The sequence below is a fragment of the Gopherus flavomarginatus genome, chromosome 10 (genome assembly GCF_025201925.1).
Source record: "Gopherus flavomarginatus isolate rGopFla2 chromosome 10, rGopFla2.mat.asm, whole genome shotgun sequence".
Lineage (NCBI taxonomy): Eukaryota > Metazoa > Chordata > Testudines > Testudinidae > Gopherus > Gopherus flavomarginatus.
The window spans coordinates 53,511,798-53,535,640 of NC_066626.1; the positions used below are offsets into that span (position 1 = coordinate 53,511,798).

The window sequence follows — 23,843 nt, forward strand, 5'->3', positions numbered from 1 at the left end:
AATACAGTAGTTAAATGGGACTTATCCCAATCCCATTAGAGTAAAACTACTTTGCCTCCTGCATAGACTGTACCTAGACTTCCTAGCAGAGGTAAGCAATTAATTCATAATGAAAAATTTGACAAATTTTACTTCCTCTTCTGTTTGTTAATTTTCCACTGATTAAGATTCTCCAACGTATCCATTAAACCAAAATTCCCTTTCAAATATCAATGACTTATTCCTGCTCTGGGAGGTTGTTTTCAAATAAGTATCAGTCTACATTTCAACTGTTATTTGAACACACTGGACAGAAGAAGCAACGTTATTCTTAGCCAATGAGAAACTTTAGAACCAGTTTGCAGTACAAATATTCATAATTACACATTCAATTTTGCTTTCCATGACTATTTCTGTTATAATCTCTTAAGATTCAGTTTCCATTTAGATAACTGCCAATAAAGCAAATTATTAAGATATTTGATGAAAGCAAAACAGACAACTCTAGTACATTTAATCTTCTGAATGAACATTGGAGGAGGGAGGTTTTTGGGTGGATGGCGGGGGGTGGTGGAGGGGGATGGGAAGAGGGGGAGTAGGATGGAGGAGAAAGAGTGGCTAAATATTTGCCAGTCTCTACCCCCTACGCAGCTACAGTTAAATCAAACATGATCCTGATGTCTCTCTATGAAAGAATAAGTAAAAGGGTTTTTTTGTTTTTTAAGTTTTCTGACTAGAGTTAAACCAAACTTTTAATTCAACATGTACCATAATAAATGCAGTTACATAGACTCTGCATATCAACTGATTTGCATGACAGTCAAGTTTTTCCTTTATGAAAAACTCTTCACAGAACTGTGGTTTCTCCTACACAAATACTTCCATGTAAATGGGAGCTGTATATTTAATTTTATTTATACAAAATTGTCTGAGCTGCTAGTATGCTAATCATCTAATATTAAGACAAATTAACATAACCAACAAGCTGAACTAAATACAGTAATATGAATCGGAATGCTTAAGATTCTGATATTTTACATACATAACATAACACAGTCCAAGTTCCAGGTCAGGACAAATTCTTCCAAACCAATCTGTGACCTTTGTACATAATTTAGAACTTGGGCTTACCCCTTAAAGCAGGCAGCAGTGACCTCTCTTTCTTGTCATCACATTTATTACATTCACTGAAGTACAAGAGTAAAAAGACATCCACAAGCACCCACATCAGAGAGGTGGCGAGAACCACCTTGCAATAGACAAATCTCCTCATCTCTTGTCTTGGATTTTAGTTCACACACTGAGTAAAGATGGCTATTGCTGGGATGTATCCAAGCCACGTGGTTAAATTCCAGTTTGAAAGTGAAGTCGAGCGCATCCACTGCAATTAAAGAAAAAAATATTTGAATTACCTAACAAGTATACATGGTTTAAGGTGCAAAATGATACAAACATATAATGCTGAGATGCTTTTCCTCTCTTTTAAAAATTAAACTATTTTCCTTTCTCCTGTATCTAACTATCCTCTTTGTAACGTTAACCCATCTTTCAAAGATTTGTTTTCTATGCTTTTGTAAAGAGACCAGTACTTCTGATTTTTTTTCCTGTGTTGGATTATATTTTATTCAGATGTCTGTAAAACCAAAAAACAGAGTGACCCTGCCACTGAAGTTCAGACCACCACTTTAGCACCAGATGTCACTGAAGGAAGAGTGCCATACGATACTCCATCTACCTATGTGGAATACTGCCTTGAAAAGAGTATGTTTGGGGAGGTGGATTAAACTTAGCTATTCATCATTCTATTGTAATATATTAAAGTTAGATTGTAAGTTTAAACTTTCACATCTACCATTACAAAGGCATTCCACGCAGAGATGGGAAATCATATAGGACACTTCCTGTATTGATGCCAGGTTTCAAAAGCAGTGTCCTAACATTCAGCAGCTGGATACCTTACTGAGGGCCTAATAAAACAAAATATGCTATCTATTAGCACTTACATACATGTCTTTTCCAAAAATAAATGACAGTTTAGAGACAGCCCTCATTTGGAAGAGCATGCTCCATTCTGAGGATCCAAATTTTAAGCTACTTAAAAGACTATTGAAGAAAATGGTAAACTACCTTCTTGCTATTGGAAAAAAAAAATCTACTGGCTTCTCAAAAAGAGGGTAACAAGGCTAACAAAATTTCATCTTCTCTGGGGGACCCAACTAACTTAGGGCATGGATTACTTTACAAGCATGTATATACATGCCACACTATCCCTCTACTACATTGGTCTGCTCCCTTCTTGTAAGAGTCCTCCTTACTAGAGCACTGAGACAGGAGGATTCTTGTATATTTCAATGTTCTCCCTGAGGATTAAAAACAAAAACAAAAGCTGAGGAAGGATGCAATTCAAACATACTCTCCCTCAAACAAAGCCATAGCTGGTAAGCCTGATTTTAGGCTAGTGAGCAATGACCCTTAGAAATATTTACCCCTCTAGCTTTGCCCTTATCTAGTCCCTGTTCTGTATTCTTTTAGTGTCAGCTGTGTGCTCAGAACACTACAGAATGTGGAAGCTGACACACTCCTTGTCCCAAGGATCTTACAATTCAGTTATGACTCAAAATATTTTATATACCTTTGTTGGTGGATCACCACTGAATGGTTGCATTTTGGGGGGTTGGGGTGGGAAGGGGGAGAGTAGGAAGGGTTGGAAAAAAGCAGGAGAATCTGCTGCTCAGGCGCTGTTACTCCTGTCTGGAGCACATAAGAGTACTTAAATAGCCACTAGAAGGGTCACAATGAAGGAAAAGAAGATTTAGAGAGCCTCCCAAACCAGTTCCAATAAGGTATAAGACCCTCTCCTTAATTTTCAGCATAGCTCTGGGAATAAGATTAGCTGGTTAATTCATGTTCCTCAGAAGCACAGGGTATGCCTACATTGCAGTTAAACACCTGCAGCTAGCCCATGTCAGCTGACTCAGGCTTGCTGGGCTCCAGCTTGTGGTGTTCACATTCAGGCTCAGGCAGTAGCCAGAGCTCTGGGACCTTCCCATGAGGCAGAACTCGGAGTTCAACCTGAGCCTAGATGTCTACACTGCAAATTGAACAGCCCTGTAACACGAGCCCAAGTCAACAACACGGGCCAGCCACAGTGCAATGTAGACATACCCATAGAAATGTAGGGCTGGACTACACCAGTTGAGGTCTCATCAGCGAAAAGTAGAGCAGGACAATTGTCTCGTGTCTTACATATGACACGCTACCTTAAGCTTCATGAAAAACTGCTCAGATTTACTTCCTTTTAAAAAAATATTTAAGCAATAGTGTAGTAAATTAAAAACATTTAGAATTGAGAGAGTTCCCACATAAGGATGTTGGTATTTAAGACAGTTGAGATTTGGGGCCTAATCTGTTTATATTATTTCATATTTGTTGATGGTGGTTTGTTTTAACTGAGTGCCCATTTAAATGTTACATTTCTTTTTCTCCTTTAAATATACAATCTACAACACTGCACATGGTATACCTACTCCTCCCTCACCCACCACTATGTTTAACCAAAGACCAATAAAAACACTTTGCAATAGTGCTGAATTTCATTAACAGAATAATTAACCTGAGGGAAATTATGGGGAAATTATGACTGATATGCTAGGTCTCCCCCATTCCCTACCACTATAGAGGTTATAATTAGCTTTTGGGACGCTTAGCAGAATCATTATGTGTTCAATACCAAAGATGTACTTGGTGCTATATAATGCACAAATACAGACCCTCCCCCAAGGATCTTATAATCTAGAAGAACCTGTCTCTTCAATTAGGTTTACTTATTTATATTAAAAATAATAATAATAAAACCATAGCTGTTAGATTGGGCTAGATGAAATCTTCTTCTGTGACCCAGGCTGTATAAGTTTAACACTGTCTCTTTTGATGCAAGAGCCACTCCAACCTGCTGCTGAACTTTTTTCCTTAATTGTGAAATTTACCAGTGGTCCAATAAAGCTTGGGCAATAAACTATACTGAGTTAATGGTGAATGGTAATAATGGAAAATTAATTTTGGCAGTAAATTGCTCTTATGTTAAGAACATTTGGAATAAAAATTTCTACCTGGATTCTAAAGAAAAAAAATCTGCTCTGCAGTTTAAAAAAGTCAAAGGCAATTCAGGATATTTTTGTTCATTATGCAAATAGAGACTGTTATTTCAATGTATGTAGCAGTGCATGCTGTGCGTTGACATCAGATTCTAGCACTTAAGAATAGACTAAGTATCTTAGATAGAATCTGTAATTTATTAACAGAAAAAGAATGGGAGGCATAACTCTTAACTCCTTTAAATCTTCATTTTAAGACGACAATTAACATATCTCAGAACTAGAGGAAGAGCCACCAGCAGATATTTTCATTTAACATTTGGTAATAGCCCTAGCCAGTTATGTACTAAATAGACAGACTTCTTATATATGTTGAAGATAAAACTATAAGAGTCCAAGTTTAATCTTTTTTGGAGACTAATTTTTTGGCCACATTAAAAGTAAAGTCACATTATTAAGAAGAAACCACTTTATTACAACTTTTAAGTCAGTTTATGTTTCAATTAAGGACCAGTTCCTAAACAAAAGAAAACCATGTAATATTTTTGCAATATTTCTCTCTTCTGAACTTCAAACAGCATACACACATGAAGCATTAACATCAATAAGATGCATTTTAAACACAGAATACAGATTATATTCCTTCAGTTTAAGAATTGAAAGTATTTCTTTCCAGCACACCTTGCCCCAGAAACCCTGACCTCTTGACAGATGTGTTGAAGACTCCATTCCAGTTTTCCTTGTTTCTGGCAATGAGCTAATGGATTTTCAAGGGTCTACTTTTCCCTGTAAATGCTTTATATTAGAAAACATTTCTTTAAATTAAAAATTAAAAGTATTTAAAATTATCAGAAACAAATGGCTTGAAGCAAGAAGTTGGATACAATGCTGATAGCCCAAAGAATCAATGTATCCTGGTTAACAATACTGTCAGGAGTTAGTGTTAAAAATAAACACACACTCATGGAACTAACATGCAGTTTAGCATGCATCTATCATTTCTAGCTCTTTTTAACCCATTTCACACCACTCACTGTTTGCTTAGAATGTAACCTCTTCAGGACAGGGCCCTTGTCTTTATTCTCACTGCCTTGCACACCACTGTGCCATAATACATATATTCCAGACAAAAAAAAGTACATTAAAAGAATATTAAGGTTGAAAGTCCAGCACTCAGAAGTAGAGAAACCAGAATTTTTTAAATGGGAAAATAACTTATTTTTCCCTCGCCTCATTCTCAGAAACAGCTGAATCCTTTTGGTTGAAAAACTTTCCAGATTTCAAAAAGAAATCCAGCCTGTAGTAGGACACCTGGCATGGAAAATTTCAGTCCAAATGATTAAAGATCAGAAAAATTATAAGCAACTGAAAACATCTTATAATGGGAATTGTCAGTCAAACTTTATCATAGGCACTGCTACCAGCTTAGTCTACAATAACCATTAAGAAACAGATGTAGTAAAAGATTTCAAGGTTGCAAAGCGATCACTGAAAAAAACTTCAGTAATGCAATTATTAAAGTTGTCCGTGAACCCTTACATTTGCTCCCTTGTGTGTATGCATCATGACGACAAACAATTTTTTTCATAAGTCTCTTGCAGCATTCCATGCACAGGATGAATAATGCTCAGTAAATGAGGCTGTTGTTCAATGTTTCCTTTTATGCTCAACACTCTGCACTGAATAGAGGATTAATTTCTACCCAGGACAGTCTATGACATTCATTATCCTAGTATATGAATACACCAGAAACATTATTAGAACATAAGAACGGCCGTACTGGGTCAGACTAATGGTCCATCCAGCCCAGCATCCTATCTACCGACAGTGGCCAATGCCAGGTTCCCCACAGTGAGTGAACCTAACAGAAAATGATCAAGTGATCTCTCTCCTGCCATCCATCTTCACCCTCTGACAAACAGGCCAGAGACACCATTCCTTACCCATCCTGGCTAATAGCCATTAATGGACTTAACCTCCATGAATTGATCTAGTTCTCTTTTAAACCCTGTCATAGTCCTAGCCTTCACAACCTCCTCAGGCAAAGAGTTCCACAGGTTGACTATGCGCTGTGCGAAGAACAACTTCCTTTTATTTGTTTATTTAACTTTTGCCCATTAATTTCATTTGGTGGCCCCTAGCTCTTATATTATGGAAACAAGTAAATAACTTATTCACTTTCTCCACACCACTCATTATTTTATATACCTCTATCATATCCCCCCTTAGTCTCCTCTTTTCCAAGCTGAAAAGTCCTAGCCTCTTTAATCTCTCCTCATATGGGACCCATTCCAAACCCCATATCATTTTAGTTGCCCTTTTCTGAACTTTTTCTAAATGTGAACCTATTTTCACTCACAGATGAGGAACTGAGGCAAAGCGATTAAGACCAAAATGTCTAAAAGTTCATAAAGTTGTGCGCCTCTGTGACTGGATGAGCATAAAAAGCCTATTTTTCAGAGTATTTTATGCAGCCAAAGTAAAAAAGTGTGTCAATACAAAACTAAACTATTTTTTTGTCAGCATTTTCTTCTTTCACTTAAAGTGTCACGTTCCTAGAATTCATTAGCTCAAATTCTGCAGAGTGTTCTAGGGGCATTATCCCAAAGCCAGGCCCAGCCACACTTCCCTCTTGGACAAATTCCTTAATCATCATCGCACCTGCAGCATGCAGCTGTAGTCGTTCCTCTATTCAGGCAATGTGTTGCCTGCTAACCTCTCAACAGGGCCTACACATTCAGTATTTCATCTAGTTTATCTGTTTGGCCATGTGAATAAAAATACTAAATATCCAAGATGAAATATATGATATTTTGCTAAAGTGTTACCTGTAAGCTCAGAGAGAAACAGTCAAAGTGACATCCTGTTAAGCATCGGGAAAAGTTTTCTTTGATGTCCCGGCTGATTATCTTACTCTAGGTTCCTTCAGGGAGCACCCAATTTCACAACCTGATCGTTCACTCCAACCATGTCCATAATAGGAGTAATCCTATATTCCAGTTTTTCATTTTCATATTTCATTAGCCTGTTTTCCAACAATTTCAGACCGTCTTGTGATTTTATATTCTGACCTGGCTTTTAATTGCTAAGGAGATAGGAGAATGTATCACAGTGGCATCACTTCAGGGGCAGCGAGTAACTCGTGGAAAAGTTGTGTTCAGAAACAGCTATACACAAATGTATCTAAAAACATTTTTAGAGTGTAGAGTTCTGTAAGACATTGATCAGCTGGCCTTTGAGAAATGGTTCCTACCAGTGTGCACACAAATAAGAGAATTGACAACTGTGTGAATGAAGTGTCCAGAACCAAAAGATAAGAGAGTATGACACACAAATAAATGCTACTCACAGCAACACCCTCTCAGGGTACTGGAAGCATTTAGTAATGTGAATTGTTTACTAGAGGAAGTATAGTTTGAGTGCTAGAGCGGGGAACCTGAAGTTAGGCCTCTTGGGTTTAAGTTCCAGCCTGGCAATTCTGGCCCAGATTCTCAAAAGGTATTCAGGCACCTAACTCCTATTGATTTCAGTGGAAGTTAGAAGACTAAGTACCTTCAAGAAACTGAGTCTGACTTCAGATAAATCACTTGATCCTTCTGTAGCTTGCTTTATCTATTCATAAAATGGGCCTAATACTAAACAGCCTTTCTGGGGTGCCAGATCCCCTCTAGTCATTAGTTTATTAAAAGCGCTGTTAGAACTTCAGGTGAAAATGCTATATGTACTATTATAATAAAGTAGTGCAGTAAATTTAAATCAGCCAATTTATTGTTGAATTAATTTAATAGGTAGTTTTCCATCTCTAGCTATTTTTGAGCTTATATTTGATCTTAATATTAGAAGCCTATTGGAATGCTGACAAGAGTTAATGTCCATTGGAAACACAATCTGATTAACCATATTTTATGAAAAGTGTTCTTATTTTAGTTAGATTTTTCTCCCCTATACCCAACATTGAATTCGTACTGCCTTCTGTTTCTAAGATACTTTCTTAGGTGACTATTTCAAGCTTGACTGTGAGCCTCACTTTGGCAGCAGTTGCTTAGCAACAAATATCAGCAGTCTTGTCCCTAGCACCCATTCATGGTAGCTGCATTTCTCAAGGACGAATTTTTGATGGAATTCAGCTAAGTTTCCAAAACCACTGTATTGTTTCATTTCAGTGAGCACATAAAGTTTGTATTACTCACTAAAATCTATTTTGACTTCCACATCATCTCTTTTCAGTTTTGGTTTGAGAACTGCTACAAGGTTCTTTTCAACAGTTTCACATTCATCTTAGAAACCAAAAAGGTAGAGCCTTTCAGGTTTCCCAAGAGCTTTTTAATACCTAGGGTTAAAAAGAAAAATCATGCACTTAATAATCAAGACGACAAGCAAATGGTTCACCATTTCCAGGATTCTTGGTGGTGTGTAAACTAAAAGCATAAAAGATTATCCTCTAAAAGGCAGAGACGGTGTCTCAGTTATTTCTCCTGGTTTAGTGTAATCTTAAATTAGTTTAACCGGAGATATCACTTTACCATATGGTAGCAAAGCTTTAAGTTATTTATAAATGGAGGAACACTGGATAAGGTTACCTCAACTGCTCTTCCAGACAAGAAACGCAATGAAGTGTGCACCATTAATATATCCACTGCAAATAAAGTATGCTTGCTTTCCCATAGGATACTGGATGTAGCAACATCTTCCAGCTAAATCAGCATCCTTATTCTGTTCATAATAAAATACTAAACACTATACAAATAAAATAGAAAGGTTTCACAATTAGAAACAACTGAAAGGCATGATTTCAATACTCAGTTATGTTGAACTGTACATTCTACAGAATATATATTTTGCAACATAGGGGTATATAAAGCTATACATCTCACCAGAGACCTATTTTCTAATGCCTCCCTATAAAATCAAAAGATAATGAATTACATACACACACATACCCCTACTCCTTCGCCCCTGATAAAACACAGTAAAGCAAAAAATTACAAATCTGGAAGAGCAGAAGATCTATATTTGGCTGATATTTTTATGTACATATTAATAACTGTATATGTTGCTCAGGATTATAGGCGCAATAGAAAGGTGGATGAGTGAATGAATAAATGTAACTCATTACACACCTCTTAGGACCTTAACACTCTTATTTCCTATCGTTTCATTATTTAGCTGGGATACACTGCATTTTAAGATTACACTAACACAATTTTAAATACAAGATGTCACTGGAGTCATATAGACTTCCAGTTCTGGCAGACCTACTATCTCAATTTGCCACTGCAATTCTTCCCTCTGCCATCTGCAGACTTGTCTTGTAATACTTTGCAGGTTTTCCCAATCACTCCCCCTCCCCTCCATTGTAGGGTGACCAGATGTCCCGATTTTATAGGGATAGTCCCAATTTTTGGGTTTTTTTCTTATATAGGCTCCTATTACCCCTCCACCCTGTCACACTTGCTGTCTGGTCACCCTACTCCATTGGGGCCTCAGGACAGCCACTAGCATTGGTATGGTAATACCTGTGTGAAATGTTGTGTGTTAACATGCTGCATCATTTTACAAAGAACAGCCCATACAGCTGCAGAAACACATTTTGTAAGCAATATTTTGTTGCAACAGTCAACACTGAAACTGATGCAGATGGCTAATGAAGATGGAACTTAAGAAGTGGTGATGGTGAAGTACTCAAATCAACACAGAGACTATGCCAGCAAAGCACACCACACCACACAGAGAGCAGCATTCAATACTAAAAGTACCCATAAAAATCTACAAGGAACTAGTGGAAATACCATGTGAAACTCTGCCTTAGTGTCTAACCTCCCAATACTGGCCTAAGGTCAATAACAACCTCATTTTTAGCTTTAGATCCTGGTCTCATAAGTGGCCAGTTTAATAAATCGTAGAAGCACACCTATAATGATGTCCCAAGAGTTTGAGGTCAATGGCAAAGAAATGGGGCAAGCAATTCCCATAGCAGAGCAACTTCAGTTTAGTGCACTGCATGAGAAATAGGCAAAGTCTACACATTCAACTCTGCTGTACAAGATGCAGTTGAGAGTCCAGTTTAACACCTGAGCTCAAGACCATAGGAAGGAATTTCCAGTTTAAATCCAAGATGAGTCGCAGAATTAATGTGACCATCAGCTACTTAAGGCTGGTGTGGAAGTCACTGAAAATGCAGAATGCATAGAATGGATAATATCGCAATACTGCTTGGAGAAAGGGGACTCAACATAGACTCCATTTATGTCAAGTTTTACATCAGCATTTAACTTGGGCATTAGTTCATTGGTGACAATTTCCAAATGGACAATATGAAGCAAGAAAACTGCACAGAAAATATATACATATTGGAGCCATGAACGCATAAAAGGTGATCTCATAGGCTAAAATGAACAGCGTGAGAGTGAGAATTAATTTGTTTAGTGTATCTTTAAAGTGTGCTACGCTCTGACAGATGTCTTTCATACTTTAACAGTTTTGCTACCAAAGCACAAACCAAACAAAATCACCACTCCAGAAACCTTCCTAGGTCATTTGGCATTAATAAGTAAACTTTGCAACCCTATCTTCTTAAATTGTGATTTTTTGGAAGCAGAATGTGTTTTGTACAGACTTCTTATTCCAAAGTTAAGACATGTTTAAGTTACTGTGAAACTAATTCTCAGTACATTTTAATAGTCTGCAAATATCCTAGGAATAGATCAGAAACAGCATGAGGCATCATTAGATTCCCACAAGTAGTTTATTAATTTATGAATAATTATCTGCAAAAATTATGGTGGAACTGACAGTCTATCAAGACCTCAAAACAGTGCCTTTTCACATTTGATAAGACAACAAAATTAGAATTCAGTATTTCTAGCTAAAAGTCAATCAACATCATTTTGTATCTTAAGAATTCTTTAGTTTTTTTTCTCCTCTTGAGAATCTTCTACTTGACATTTAAAACTGGACTTATTCTTCATTTAAAACTCACATCTGTGACTCTCAGATATTAGAGTGAGAAAAGACCTTTTAGTTCATCTAAGCAAGTCTCTTCCCATTGCAGGACTATTCATTACAGCATTTGCAGTGTTGTAGCCGTGTTGGTCTCAAAATATTAGATACACAAGGTAAGTGAGATCTTTTAAGCTTGTGTCTTTCATCAGCATAAGCTGGTCTAATAAAAGATATTACCTCATCTACCTTCTGTCTCTCTATTACTTACAATATATTTTGTATTGTGACGTCTAAGGCAGATTTTAGAGGCCCCAGTGATGAGACTTACATCAATGCCTTTGGAAAACTAGTCTACATTTAATAAATCCCACTATCAGGATCTCTCCTTCCTGCCCCCATTATTCATCCTAATCTGGCCTTACAGCACTGGGGAGAGAAAGACATTGACTAGTCAACACTACCAGCTGTGTTCCAAGCCTCAGAAGTGTGTATTGGTATCACTGGCCCCAGAGTACCGGCAAACATTAGCTAAGACGCTATTTAAAAGGCATAGTGAGTGATGCTGCCAGGCATATTTGCCTAAATGCCAAATATGTACATAGGTACAGTGCCTTCCTCCATGGCACTTAGACACTGGAGGTGTTCCCCTGACTCCCAAGAATCATAATTTATACCACAGAGAAGCAATACTTAGTTTTACTAAGTTGAAGATTGTAATAGATGGGCTCAAAAACCACAACATTAGGAGGTGTTTAAATGCAGGGGTTTGGCTCAGCCCGTTACAAAAAGAGAGGCCATTTACAAAATCTGGATCCTAAAATAAAGGACTGTTTGGATATGGAGTTTTGCTCAGCCTCTACTCAAATACAGAAACTCTAGTCTAGGTCCACCTTGAGATGTCTAGCCTTTGGCCATTGTGAGATGGCGAGCTATTTCACCAGCCAGGGAAAGGACAAAACTCCACACTTAAGTCCTTAAAGGTCTTTTTTCTTCAGGGCACAGTGTATTGTTTCTTATAAAGGTCATAAGTTAGGGGTTGGCAACCTGGGGCACGCAGGCTGGTTTCCAGTGGCACTCACACTGCCCGGGTCCTGACCACTGGTCCAGGGGGCTCTGCATTTTAATTTAACTTTATATGAAGCTTCTTAAACATTTTAAACAACTTATTTACTTTATATACAATAGTTTAGTTATATATTATAGACTTATAGAAAGAGACCTTCAAAACCTTAAAATGTATTACTGGCACGTGAAACCTTAAATTAGAGTGAATAAATGAAGATCCGGCACACCACTTCTGAAAAAGCAGCAAAGAGTCCTGTGGCACCTTATAGACTAACAGATGTATTAGAGCATGAGCTTTCGTGGGTGAATGGATGAAGTGGGTATTCACCCATGAAAGCTCATGCTCCAATACATCTGTTAGTCTATAAGGTCTATAAGAGCCACAGGACTCGTTGCTGCTTTTACAGATCCAGACTAACATGGCTACCCCTCTGAAACTTGAGGCTTCTGAAAGGTTGCCGACCCCTGACATAAGCAACGAAAAATAAAACAATTCAATGGGAAAAAAATACTAGTCAATCTCCAGAGGCTTTTTCACTGCTTCAATCAGCCAACGGGAAACAGGATACATCCTTCCCCTGAAACCTGCCTCCTCTTCCTTTACCCTGCCCAGCCAGATGGATATAAAGGGTTAAGAGACTCTTGCCTCAGATGCCACTTTACCCTGTCACAGTCAATTAACAGTGTGCCTTGCAGAAGTGATGTCTTCATTTTGCTCTCCAGATTACAGGTGCTATCTCAATGTTCTGCAAAGGTGCATTAGAACACCACACAGACACACAATGTTGATGGCTTAACAGATTCAGGCCAGAACCCCATGTGCACTGCCCATCCAAACAGGAATAAAATGATGCAGTAACAGCCAGCTATTGAGATAATGACCTACAGGAAAGCCAAGGGACAAATATCGGAGTGAGAATGTAGATCAGACTGTTATCAACTGTCTACCAAAGGATTTCCCCACTACCTTTTACAATTGTGTTACTTTACAGTATTCACTAGCACAGATGCTATAAAGTTCCACAGTGTTGTGAAACTAGCCAACCTGCATACAACCCCAGCAGTGCCATCCCATTATTCTGCATGCACTCTAACTAAAAACTAATAAGCTGTAAGTAGATGCAGCAGTTTATCTTCTTTGGTATGCACAAAATGCCTATCGGCATATTCCCTGTGTAACAAAGTTTTTAAAAATTCAACCTGTAAGTAAAGCTGAATTGATATAAAGGTCACAAGTGACCTGTTGATGGGTTGGCAATAGCACTTCTTGCTGTTGCTACCTTAGGCTCTACTGCATTCGTTACCTACAGTGCACTGTCCATCTTTTCTTTTTTAGATTGTTTGAGGGTCACATTTTCATATTTCGAGACTGCGCACTTACTCTGACTGAAAACTGGTCAAAAGTCCCCAAATTACACTCTCCAAGTATTACAGCAACACTGAACAGTGTACATAAAATGCTCTTTTCATAATAAGCCCACTAATAACCAGAAAGTCACAAATGGCTGTATTTAGAGGTGAAAATATAGTTATTACAAATCCAACATCTTTTTAAATAAATAGTTGGAGGGCTGATGCCACCTGAACAGGGCAGGCTACGCAGAGCCCTTTATATCAAGTAACTGTTTCCATGTGCAGCCGGGTTCCACCACCTCCAAGTTTCCATGACTGTATCCCATGGCTACCACCATCATACTGGAGGCTCTGTGGCCTCTTGTAACCAGCTACATAGGCCAAGAAGAATTCACTTCCAACTGAGGCCAATCAGGCAAGACCATGGACAAGAAACTGAGATATTTGATTGGTGGGTTGAAGGCATGTATAGGTGGTATAGTGTTGTTGACCAAACTAAACCAAAGCCCCACATTACTCTGCAGACAGATCAAAGGCAAAATGGGGGAAAAAATACTGCTTGCAAAGTTTTAGTTATGTACAGTAAAAGCTGTTTTATCCAGGCTGTTGGAAGAAATGGAGGGTGCCAGTAAGTGAAAAACGCTGGTTAACTAAGAGGGAGGGAGTTTGGTTGCGCGAGGGGCAGCGGGTTGGGGAACAGGAGGAGATGTGGGGTGCCACATCCAGGGAATGGTCACCTCGGGCAGCTCCCTGCCATCAACGACCTGTCCCAGCTTCTCCTAGGCAGAGGCGTGGCAGGCGGCTCTGCACACTGCCGCCACCCACAGGCCCTATTTCCCCCTCCCATTGGGCATGGTTCCCAGGCAGTGGGCACTGCGGAGCTAGCGCTCGGGGCGGGGTGAGGGCAGCACGCAGCACCACCTGCCGCATCTCTGCCTAGGAGCAGCCAAGACAGGTTGCCACTTGCAGGGAACCACCCGAGGTGAGTGGCCCCCAGATCCAGCACCCCGCACCCCCTCCTGTGCCTCAGTCCATCTCTCTGAGCCCCCTCCCACACACAAACTACCTCCAGAGCCCATGCCCCCTCTGGAGCCCCAACCCCCTGCCAGCCCCGCACCAACTGGACTATAAACTGGAATTTAAATTAAGATCAGAAATGCCGATTTACAAAGCTTTCCAGTGGTGAAGTGCCAGATAAAACAGCTTTTACTGTACATTGCTAAAAGCTATAGGAACAGTTACCAAACAAGAATGGACTTTATCAAGGTTTGTGGAGCTAACTCTTATAAACAGGATATATTGGAGAAACAGTTTTCACAAACAGAATTATTAACCAGGAAGATAAATTGCTATTTGCTATCTACCAGAAAATATATGCATTCCCATATCACTATTAATCAAGTAATGTAATGTGTTTGCTGCTGTAACTGTAAGTGTGTTTAAAAGTCAGACATTATGTAACCAAAATAAAAAAGCAGTTAATAGTAAATAAGTATAGTACATTACATTTAGAATACTTTATAGTCACGCTAAATCATAATTCTAAAATTTAACTACAGTCAGATACTGTAACTTTTGCATGACTCTTGTATTCTCCTGCAGTATCAGGTAACAGGTCTTAAGAAATACATTCAGGCCACAAGCCTTAAGGTATTCTACTATGCCTGGCTACTACAAATATGTCTTGCAAAACGTATGGCGCTAAATAAGAGAAAACCCATGAGGTACAAAAGATGAGTTGTGAAGTACTGTAAACTCAGCACTAAGTATAGAAAAATTCCAGAGAAAAAGAAAAAAAACAATTCTGTTGATGCTTAGCTAACATGTCCTCTGAACCAAGCTATAGCTGGATGCAGGATGTTTCTAAAGTTCTGCTGACTTTTGGAATGTTATGGTCAAATCAAAATAGGAGGCTGGCACAGACTCTGCAGTAAATAGCTTAGCAAAAAGGCTTCCTAAAACACAAAGGCAATAGATAAGAATGATATATTAGGTCTGAAGTATTATAAAGAAATAGTGAAACCCTCATCAATTTTACACAATTTTAGTATATATATAGAAATAAAGTGAAGCTCAAATTTTGAGACATCTCAGCAGCTGCACTGCTGCCTCCCAGACTGATTAACAAGGTATTGGCCTTCCTTTCTGTATTAATCTTTGACTAAATCTTTGATTAATCAAGTTGTTCAAGCCTTGCTATTTGACTTCTCTTACAGACTTAAACTGAAACTGTAACAGTGTGGAAAACCTCAGTGCTATGAGAGCATATAAACCTAATCCCAGCACTGTGAACTTGATAATTTTATCTCAGAAAGAAAGAGTCAAAGACAATTCTCACTATTGGCTACTAACTTTAGACTGAAGATAAGACTTACCCACACTGAGGTCCTGATCCACAAAGTTTCCTAGCTTCCATTGATTTCAATGGAATTTAGGAGCCTAAACACCTGTGTGAATCTGGCCCTTAGTTATTACAGAAGGACATTGTCATATTCCTTATACATGCAGGACACACAGAAAATGGTTTGAGATACAACAGCACGACAAAAGTTTATTTTGCTCATTCTGTTTAATGAAGAGACCGTCAGGTGTTTTGTTTGTTTATTTTTGTTTTGTTTTAAGAAAAATAGGCTCAAACCCTGATATCAAAAAACAATTTACAGTAGTAACTTCAGAATATGAAAATACAAGGCTATTTTTAAACCAGATCTAGAATGCTGTTTTCCCACTGTTTTTATTGTAAATTCAAAACTGCATCATTCCAAAATTAGTATGTTACAGTGTATATTCTCTCTTTCCTGTTATTATCCTCAGTAATATAGCTCAATCATGCAGAAACAAAGATCCGTTAAAAATATATAGCTCTCACAATATTGAGCAGAAAATTTAATTCCTGGAGCTATTTTTCCTAGTGTTGTTCATTTAAGCAATTCACAATGCAATAATTACCATATATACTGGATCATAAGCCGATTCGTTTATAATCCCCCCTCCTCCGATGGATAAATAAAAATGGAAATTTTTTTATAACCCATTCATAAGCTAATCCTATAATTCAGGGGTCAGCAAACTTTGGCCCCGAGGCCAGCAGGATAAGCCGCTAGGGGGCCAAGATGGTTTGTTTACCTCGGGCGTCCACAGGAACGGAGGTAAACCTAAGTAAACAGTGTCCTGGTGCACCAGCTGCTTACCTTGATGGACTGGGACAGCAAATGGTGGGGAAATGTTTGGGGGGGAAGAACTGAGAGTCAGGGGAGTAACCCCTGTGACCACCCACCACATGACCCTACCTCTACCCCAGGACCCCCACATTCTTGCCATCCTATCCCTTCCCACCTTATCTGGAGAGGGCCAGGGGAGGATGTCTCTGACCTGGCTGAAGCTGCTCCAGCAGGCTGGGCAGTGCGGCCACAGCTTGCTCCGGCAGGCCAGACCGGGCGGCGTGGCTGCAGCATGTTACAGCGGGCTGGGCCAGGTGGCACAGCAGCAGCATGCTCCAGCAGGCCAGGCGGCGCAGCCACAGCCTGCTCTGGGGGGTGGGACCAAGAGGCACGGCTGCAGCCTGACAGCCCTGGAGCTTCAGCTGCTTCAGAGGCTGTGGGGTGAGCAGCATAGCCAGAAACAGAGAGAGACTGGCCCCGCTTTTCCTTCTGGCTCAGCTGCCTCTCCTTGCTCCTTCTGTTTGGGGGAGGGGTTGTGTCCCACCTCTCCCTCTCTATATCCAATCATAAGCTGACCCCCATCTCTGGTGATTCCCTTTTTTAACAAAAAAAATTCAACTTATGAATGAGTATATACAGTAATCTAGGCTTTTCAAGAGGAAGAAATTTAGTTCTACCATGTTTTCAAGAAAAATATATTTGTCCTCTTTTATTCTACTGTCTCATAAGAGACTATCACTTGAAAAGTTTTATATTAATAGTCTTACCAGGTTTCTTATTCTTTGTTTCTGATATCTAAGTGTTGTCCCTAATTTTGCTGCTTTGCTGCCAAATTTCTTTGTCAACATATTGAGAGGCATAGATGTCAATGTGTGAATAGTTTACTTGTTTGTGGTTTGTTTGTTATCGCACTGTGGTTCGTTCGTTTGTTTGTTTGTTTGTTACGGCTGGTTCACACAGAATACAGTATAGGATTTACTGCTACAAAGAAAGAAACATAACCTAAAGCTGCAAAAGAATTTCCAACCTAAACCAAGTTATAAAACTTTCCCCTTCATTAATTATACTTTCTAGGAAGTGCTTTGCCAGCATGCAAAGAAACCCAAACTGATGCAGCAGAGACTCAAAAATTACATGGTTATAGGACAAGGCTCCAGCTAGACAATCCAGTTATAGCATTGTCCTACTTTCAATAAGCACTCCATATAAATTAAAAGAGGAAGAACTCAGTAACTTTCCTCTGCGGGGGGAGTATGTATTAGCATACTTACCACAACTGCCTCAGTTTCCTTGTTTGTGCCTTCACAAGGCTATCCAAATTACAACATACCTGACAACAGTGTTGTGTCTGATTTAAGACTACACTAGAGGATCTACAACAGCTGTTCTCAACTAGGAGTATGTGTACCCCTGGGGATATGCAGTAGTCTTCCGGGGGTACATTAACTCATCTAGATATTTGTCTAGTTTTACAACAGACTATATAAAATGCATTAGCAAAATCAGTACAAACTAAAATTTCGTACAATGACTTGTTTATACTGCTCTATATACTATACACTGAAACCTAAGTACAATATTTATATTCCAACTGATTTATTTTATAATTATATGGTAAAAACGAGACAGTAAGTATTTTTCTGTAATAGGGTGCTGTGACACTTCTGTACTTTTATGGCCGATTTTGTAAGCAAGTAGTTTTTAAATGAGGTGACACTTGGGATATGGAAGACAAATCCGACTCTTGAAAATGGTACAATTATCTGGAAAGGTTGCGAAACACTGCTCAAGACAGGGGTTCTCAACCAACTTTTGATGACCTCATAGTGCTTTTTATAAAGACTTGCTAGCTACTAAGCCTGCTGTGAAAAGTGATATTAACATACAAACAAATATCACTTGTCACAGCAGACTCACTCAGTCAAGGCAAGCCTGGGGACAAATTAAGTCCTGAATAGGAAGGTGGGTATGAGGCAGTGGGGGTCTGGGGTGACGGGGCACTGGGGAGGCAGCAGGGGAAAACAGTGATGGGGGGGGGAGCTCAGGGCCAGAGCATGCCACCTCATGGATGAGGAACAAAGCCCAAAGCCCCGTGGCTGGGGCCTGCCACCCACCATCCCAAGGCAGAAGCTCGACCTCCCCAGCCCAGGGAAAGTGGAGAATTCACTGTCTGCCTGCTCCTCCAGCTTTTTGTCTCTCCATGGGAAGGGAGGGGCAGGGCCCAAATACTGCTGGCGGCCCTGAGGGAGGGGCCACTGCTTCATTTCATTTAAATCTTTAAAAAAAAATGCCACCATGAAGAAATCACTGAATAAACCTATGAAGGTAGTCGGGGGATCCAAACTTAGGTCGGTCTTCATTCCTGGAAATAAGTACTTGAAACAGCTTGGCTTAAAGTCCATTCTTTCTAACCACGCCTCCAACACTTTGACCTGCTCAGTATAACATTCAAAGCTGTTCTTTCCATTAATAATAAAAGAACCAAAATACTTGTAGTAATGACTCTGGTTAAAGCGCAGTCTAACATAGTGAAGACTCATGACTTAAAACAGGGTCTCAGTAAAACAGTTAACTCATTAGAACCTTTACATGGTACTACTCATGTGCACAGGACACAGAGACCTTTGGTTTATTAAGAGCTAGAATGAGGTTGTGCTACTAACTGAGAATACAATGGAAAATAGAGATTTCATGGGAAAATGTAAATGTTCTGCTTATCTCTTTGCTTGGAGTGCAACAGCCGGCAAGCAGCTAAAATGACCCTACTCTTTTCCTTTCCTGTGAAGTATTTAATTCTAATCATGCCTTACTCTCAATTATTACTCGCTTACTATTTTCAGCCATTCAGAAACACCCAAACAAATATGCTCATTCTCCTCATTTTGCAACAAAGGAAGAATAATGGCAATTCCAGTTACTACTTCTGCCTCTACTGTTCCAAACTGATAATAAGTATTTTCTAACAAATTTAAAATTAATGTATATCCAGTTAACTTGAAATCAAACTTAACCTGATCCTTGGAAGAATAGCCGGCATGTAAACCTGAATTTTGTAGCTGAACTTTACAGCTGACTCGTCACTTTATCATGTGATGACTCAAAAACCTAGATTTGAAAACACACAGGCCAGATTCTCTTTTGCCTTGTTGTTTGGGCATTTACACTCATTCAAAGTGAGCATAAAAGGCTAGTAAATCAGAATGATAGCATTTTACATCCACTTTGCTTCAGTCATTAAAAAAGTAGAGGGAACAGAATGAAGAAGGTAGGATTTACAAATAATACGCAAGATGTACTTATGCTATTCGCTTCATTCCCAGTTCTCAGACAGTCTTAATCCAAATGCTTCCCTCTTCCTAATGTTGCTGTCATCAAGTGAAATAATTAGTCAGTATGAAGTAACTAACCCTTTTTTGTGTGAGAGAGTTCTAAAAGTGATCTCCTGCTGCATGCACATATGTCACAAACCCCAAATACCACAACGAGGTAGATATTACACTTTCAGCAAAGCAATACGGCAGATTATCAGTTCTTGCTAATATCTTGCCATATATTATATTCCCAGCAACTCACTAAGGTAGTCTCTTATTGTCTACTATCTTGGCACCGGAGTATCTCACCTGCTTTACATTTTTACCATCTTTAGGACTGTGGATGCCATTAACATTTTCAGGGCAAGTTATACAAGTGTCAGTTTACCACTATTAAAAATTAAATTGTGTTTGTGCAAATACATAGCTCAACTAAAAATAATTTAAAATAATTTAAACAGAGTATTAATGGTCTGTCCAGTATTTGCTTCAGCATAAAAAGTTTCAGAACAAGTTGAGCATGGGCAGGATTATTTCCCAGGGAGAAACAATGTGAGGTCCCAGATGACTAACAAAGGGCAAATTTAGTACAATGTACAAAAAGGGGTCAAAGGAAGACACAGGGAATTACAGATAAGTCAGCCTAACTTCAATTCCTGGAAAGATACTGTTCAAATCAGTTTATAAACACCTAGAGGATAATAGGGTTAAGGACTAGCCAACATTGATTTGTTAACAAATCGTGCTAAACCATCCTAATTGCCTTCTTTGACAGTTACTGGCCTAGTTCATTGGGGGAAGCAATAGTTGTGATATATCTTGATTTTAGTAAAGCGTTGCAGTAAGGCATAATCTGACATGACCTTCTCATAAGAAAACTAGTGAAATGAAGTCTAAATGAAACTACTATACAGTGGGTACACAACTGGTTGAAAAACCGTATTCAAAATGTAATTATCAATCGTTCATTGTCAAACTGGGAGGACTTATCTAATGGGGTCCCAGAGAGGTCATCCTGAAGACAGAGAATATGCTTATAAAATTTGTGAATGATACCAAGCTGGAGAGGTTGCTGAAAACATTTTGGAGGACAGGATTAGAATTCAAAATGACCTTAATAAACTGGATAATTGATCTGAAATCAACAAGAGGAAATTCAATGACCATAAGCACAAAGCTACACTTAGTAAGGAAAAAAATCAAAGACAACTATAAAATGGGAAATAACTGGCTAGACAGTACTGCAGAAGAGGACCCAGGGATTATAGTAGATCACAAATTGAATGAGTCAACAATATGATGCAATTGTGAAAAAGGTAAATGTCTTTCTGGGGTATATTAACAGGAATGTCATATGTAAGCCCTGGGAAATGACTAATCTGCTCTACTTGGCATTGGCAAGGCCTCAGCTGGAGTTCTATGTCCAGTTTTGGGCTACACTCTCTTTAAGAAAGATGCAAACAAATGGGAGAGAGTCCAGAGGAGAGCATAAAAATTATGAAAGATTTAGAAAACTTGACCTAATAAGAAAGAGTAAGAGATCTGGGCATGTTTAGTCTTGAGAAAAGATAACTGAGGGAGGACCTGGTAAGAGCTGTTATAAAGATGACAGAGATCAGTGTTCTCCATGTTCACTGAAGGTAGGACAAGAAATAATAATTGACAATCTGCAGCAAGGTTACATGTTACGAAAAGCCTTCTAACTATAAGGATAGTGAAGCACTGGAGTAGGTTATCAAGAGACATTGTGGAATCCCCATCATCAGAGCTTTTCAAGAATATGTTAGACAAACACCTATCAGGGACAGTCTAGGTGTACTTGTTCCTGCCTCAGTATGTGGCGATGGACTAGATGACCTCTCAAGATCCCTCCCCTCAGCCCTAGATTTCCATTATTTCTATATCTTACATACAAGTCTGTTTCCTGACTCTGACTTCTATTGCACTCTCACCCTTCTCTTTCCACACAGCAGGAAATCTGCCCAAACTGCTAGTTTCAGGATCACACTGTATAACTGCTGCACAGTGAACAGCAAAAACGCAGACGTCTTTACATTAAATATTTAAAAGAATGAAAGCTGAATACAGAAAAATAAAAGGTGTCAGGAAGTAGGTATACAAGGGAAACAACTGACTTCTGAATTTCTGCATCTTTTTTGCCATGTATTTGTTTTGTTCAGCAAATAACTGCAATAATTATCATAATCAGAAAACTCAGGACAGGTTCTCTCTGGAGTTTGAAATTCCTCCACAACAGCAGCATGTCAGTGAAAATACAAGCAAACAAGTCTCTTCTGAAACCCCTCTTCCATCTACCCAACCTTCTCTATAGCCCACAAACTACTACAGCCAAGGAGCAGATTTCAGCAGCATGTACAGACATAAAACCCCAATCCCATCAGCAATACTTAGTGCATCAAGGAGCTAAGCAAGGAAGACACCCCCCCTCTCTGCTAGGCAGCGGTAATAAATGTCCCTGAGGATAAAGAAGCCTAATTCCACACCTCAATCCCCTTCTTAGGCTGCAACTCTCCCCGCCCCACATACCATCCCCTACCCTGTGCTGAAGGTGGCTGGGAAGGAAGATGCCCCATCTGCTTGTCAGGCAGCATTCGCGGGAAGACTTTTTCCGCCCGCTGCCAGACAGCGCAGCCCGCCGTGCTCCGAGGAAAGACGATGCCCCCTGCCATGCTCCTCCGGGCGCCGTGGGACGCCGCTCCACCCCCTCCAGGCAGCCTCTAAGCACCCGGGCAGATGCAGATGCCAACCCGATGCCGCCAGATACCGCCGCTCAGCGTTGCCGCCTTCCTTCCCCGGCCAGGCAGCACAAACCCACGAGAAAGTTGCGGCCGCCACCGCTTGGCTTTGAGGCTCCGTAAACCGCCCTAAAGCATTAGCTCAGCCTCCGCCAGGAGCTACGGCCACGGCACCTTCCTCCCGCAGCCAGGGGCGCCCGGCTGGACGGCAGCCCCCGCAGAAAGTTGGGAGCACCCAGCGCCGCCGGGGCAGCCCCTCTCTCACCGCACCGCGGCTGCGGGCGCCCTCCGCACTCCCCCAGCCCACTGAGCGGGGGCACCCCGTGCTGGCGCCAGGGCTCACCTGGACTCCGCTCGGCGGGGAGCGAGGGCTTCACACGCCCCCCGGGGCCGAGCCCCGCTCCGGCCTCTCTTCGTCCACAAGTGGCATCTCCATCTCGCAGCCCTGGGCAGGAGAAGGACGCGTGAGGCAGAAGAAGTGATGGGAGCGCGCCTGGCGCACCGTCACCTCTGGCTGAGCCGCGGCGGCTCGGCCACGCCCCCGATCAGCTCCGCCTATCGCAGCAGCCGGGGGCTCGCACGGGGCTGGCACCTTTACGTCACCAGTTCCCTCCCCCCGCGCGTGTCGGCGCAGCGAACAGCTCCAGGTCCCCCTCCTCCCCGAGGGCTGTGCGGGCGGGCACCCAATCGGCTCCCGCGACTGGTGGGAGCGGTGCGCCCAAGTCCCGCGATACGTGGGCAGACAGAACCGCAGAGTGGCCGCGGTGGGGTTGCGGCTCCGGGCTGGGTGGGGCTAGTCGGGGGCGCAGCCTTCTGCAGAGCCGGACAAACTTTGGGCTGTTGCTCTGCTCGCTGAAGCCCTGCGCAGCTTCCGTAGCCCAGCAGGGCGCTGCCCGACCCCGCGCCGGGCTGAGAGGCGAATGTCCTTCACCGCCCCGGCTAACGGCGGGAGCCGCTGCCTGTCCGGGCGCTTGTCAGCGCGTATCCGTGACTTGGGGCGCCTCCCGCCAAAGACGCGGGTGTTTGTGAGGCAGCGTCTGGCAGCCTCGCCCAGCTGCTACCGGGGGGTTGCTGCGATTGTTCAGCGAGACGCCGCCAAATCTCCCGCATAACTTCAGGAAAACTCCCCTCCCTGTGCATGGCCGCCCGTACACGCGTGTCTTGGAGCCGCTAACACGCGGG

The 23,843-nt window shown here is 40.9% G+C and overlaps 1 protein-coding gene across 2 annotated transcripts in view; it reads right to left on the reverse strand.

Annotated features, from left to right (window-relative positions):
* GALNT13 (polypeptide N-acetylgalactosaminyltransferase 13) overlaps positions 1–23,174 on the reverse strand; it is a 362,438-nt gene extending 339,264 nt beyond the window's left edge. For both annotated transcript variants that reach the window (XM_050969250.1, XM_050969251.1), the window contains exons 1-2: positions 23,005–23,174; positions 1,111–1,360 (exon numbers count right to left, since the gene is read on the reverse strand). In XM_050969250.1, the coding sequence (XP_050825207.1) occupies positions 1,111–1,252 (142 nt within the window). In that variant the 5' untranslated portion in view covers positions 1,253–1,360; positions 23,005–23,174. The remainder of the gene's footprint in view (positions 1–1,110; positions 1,361–23,004) is intronic.
* Positions 23,175–23,843: the final 669 nt, after the last annotated feature.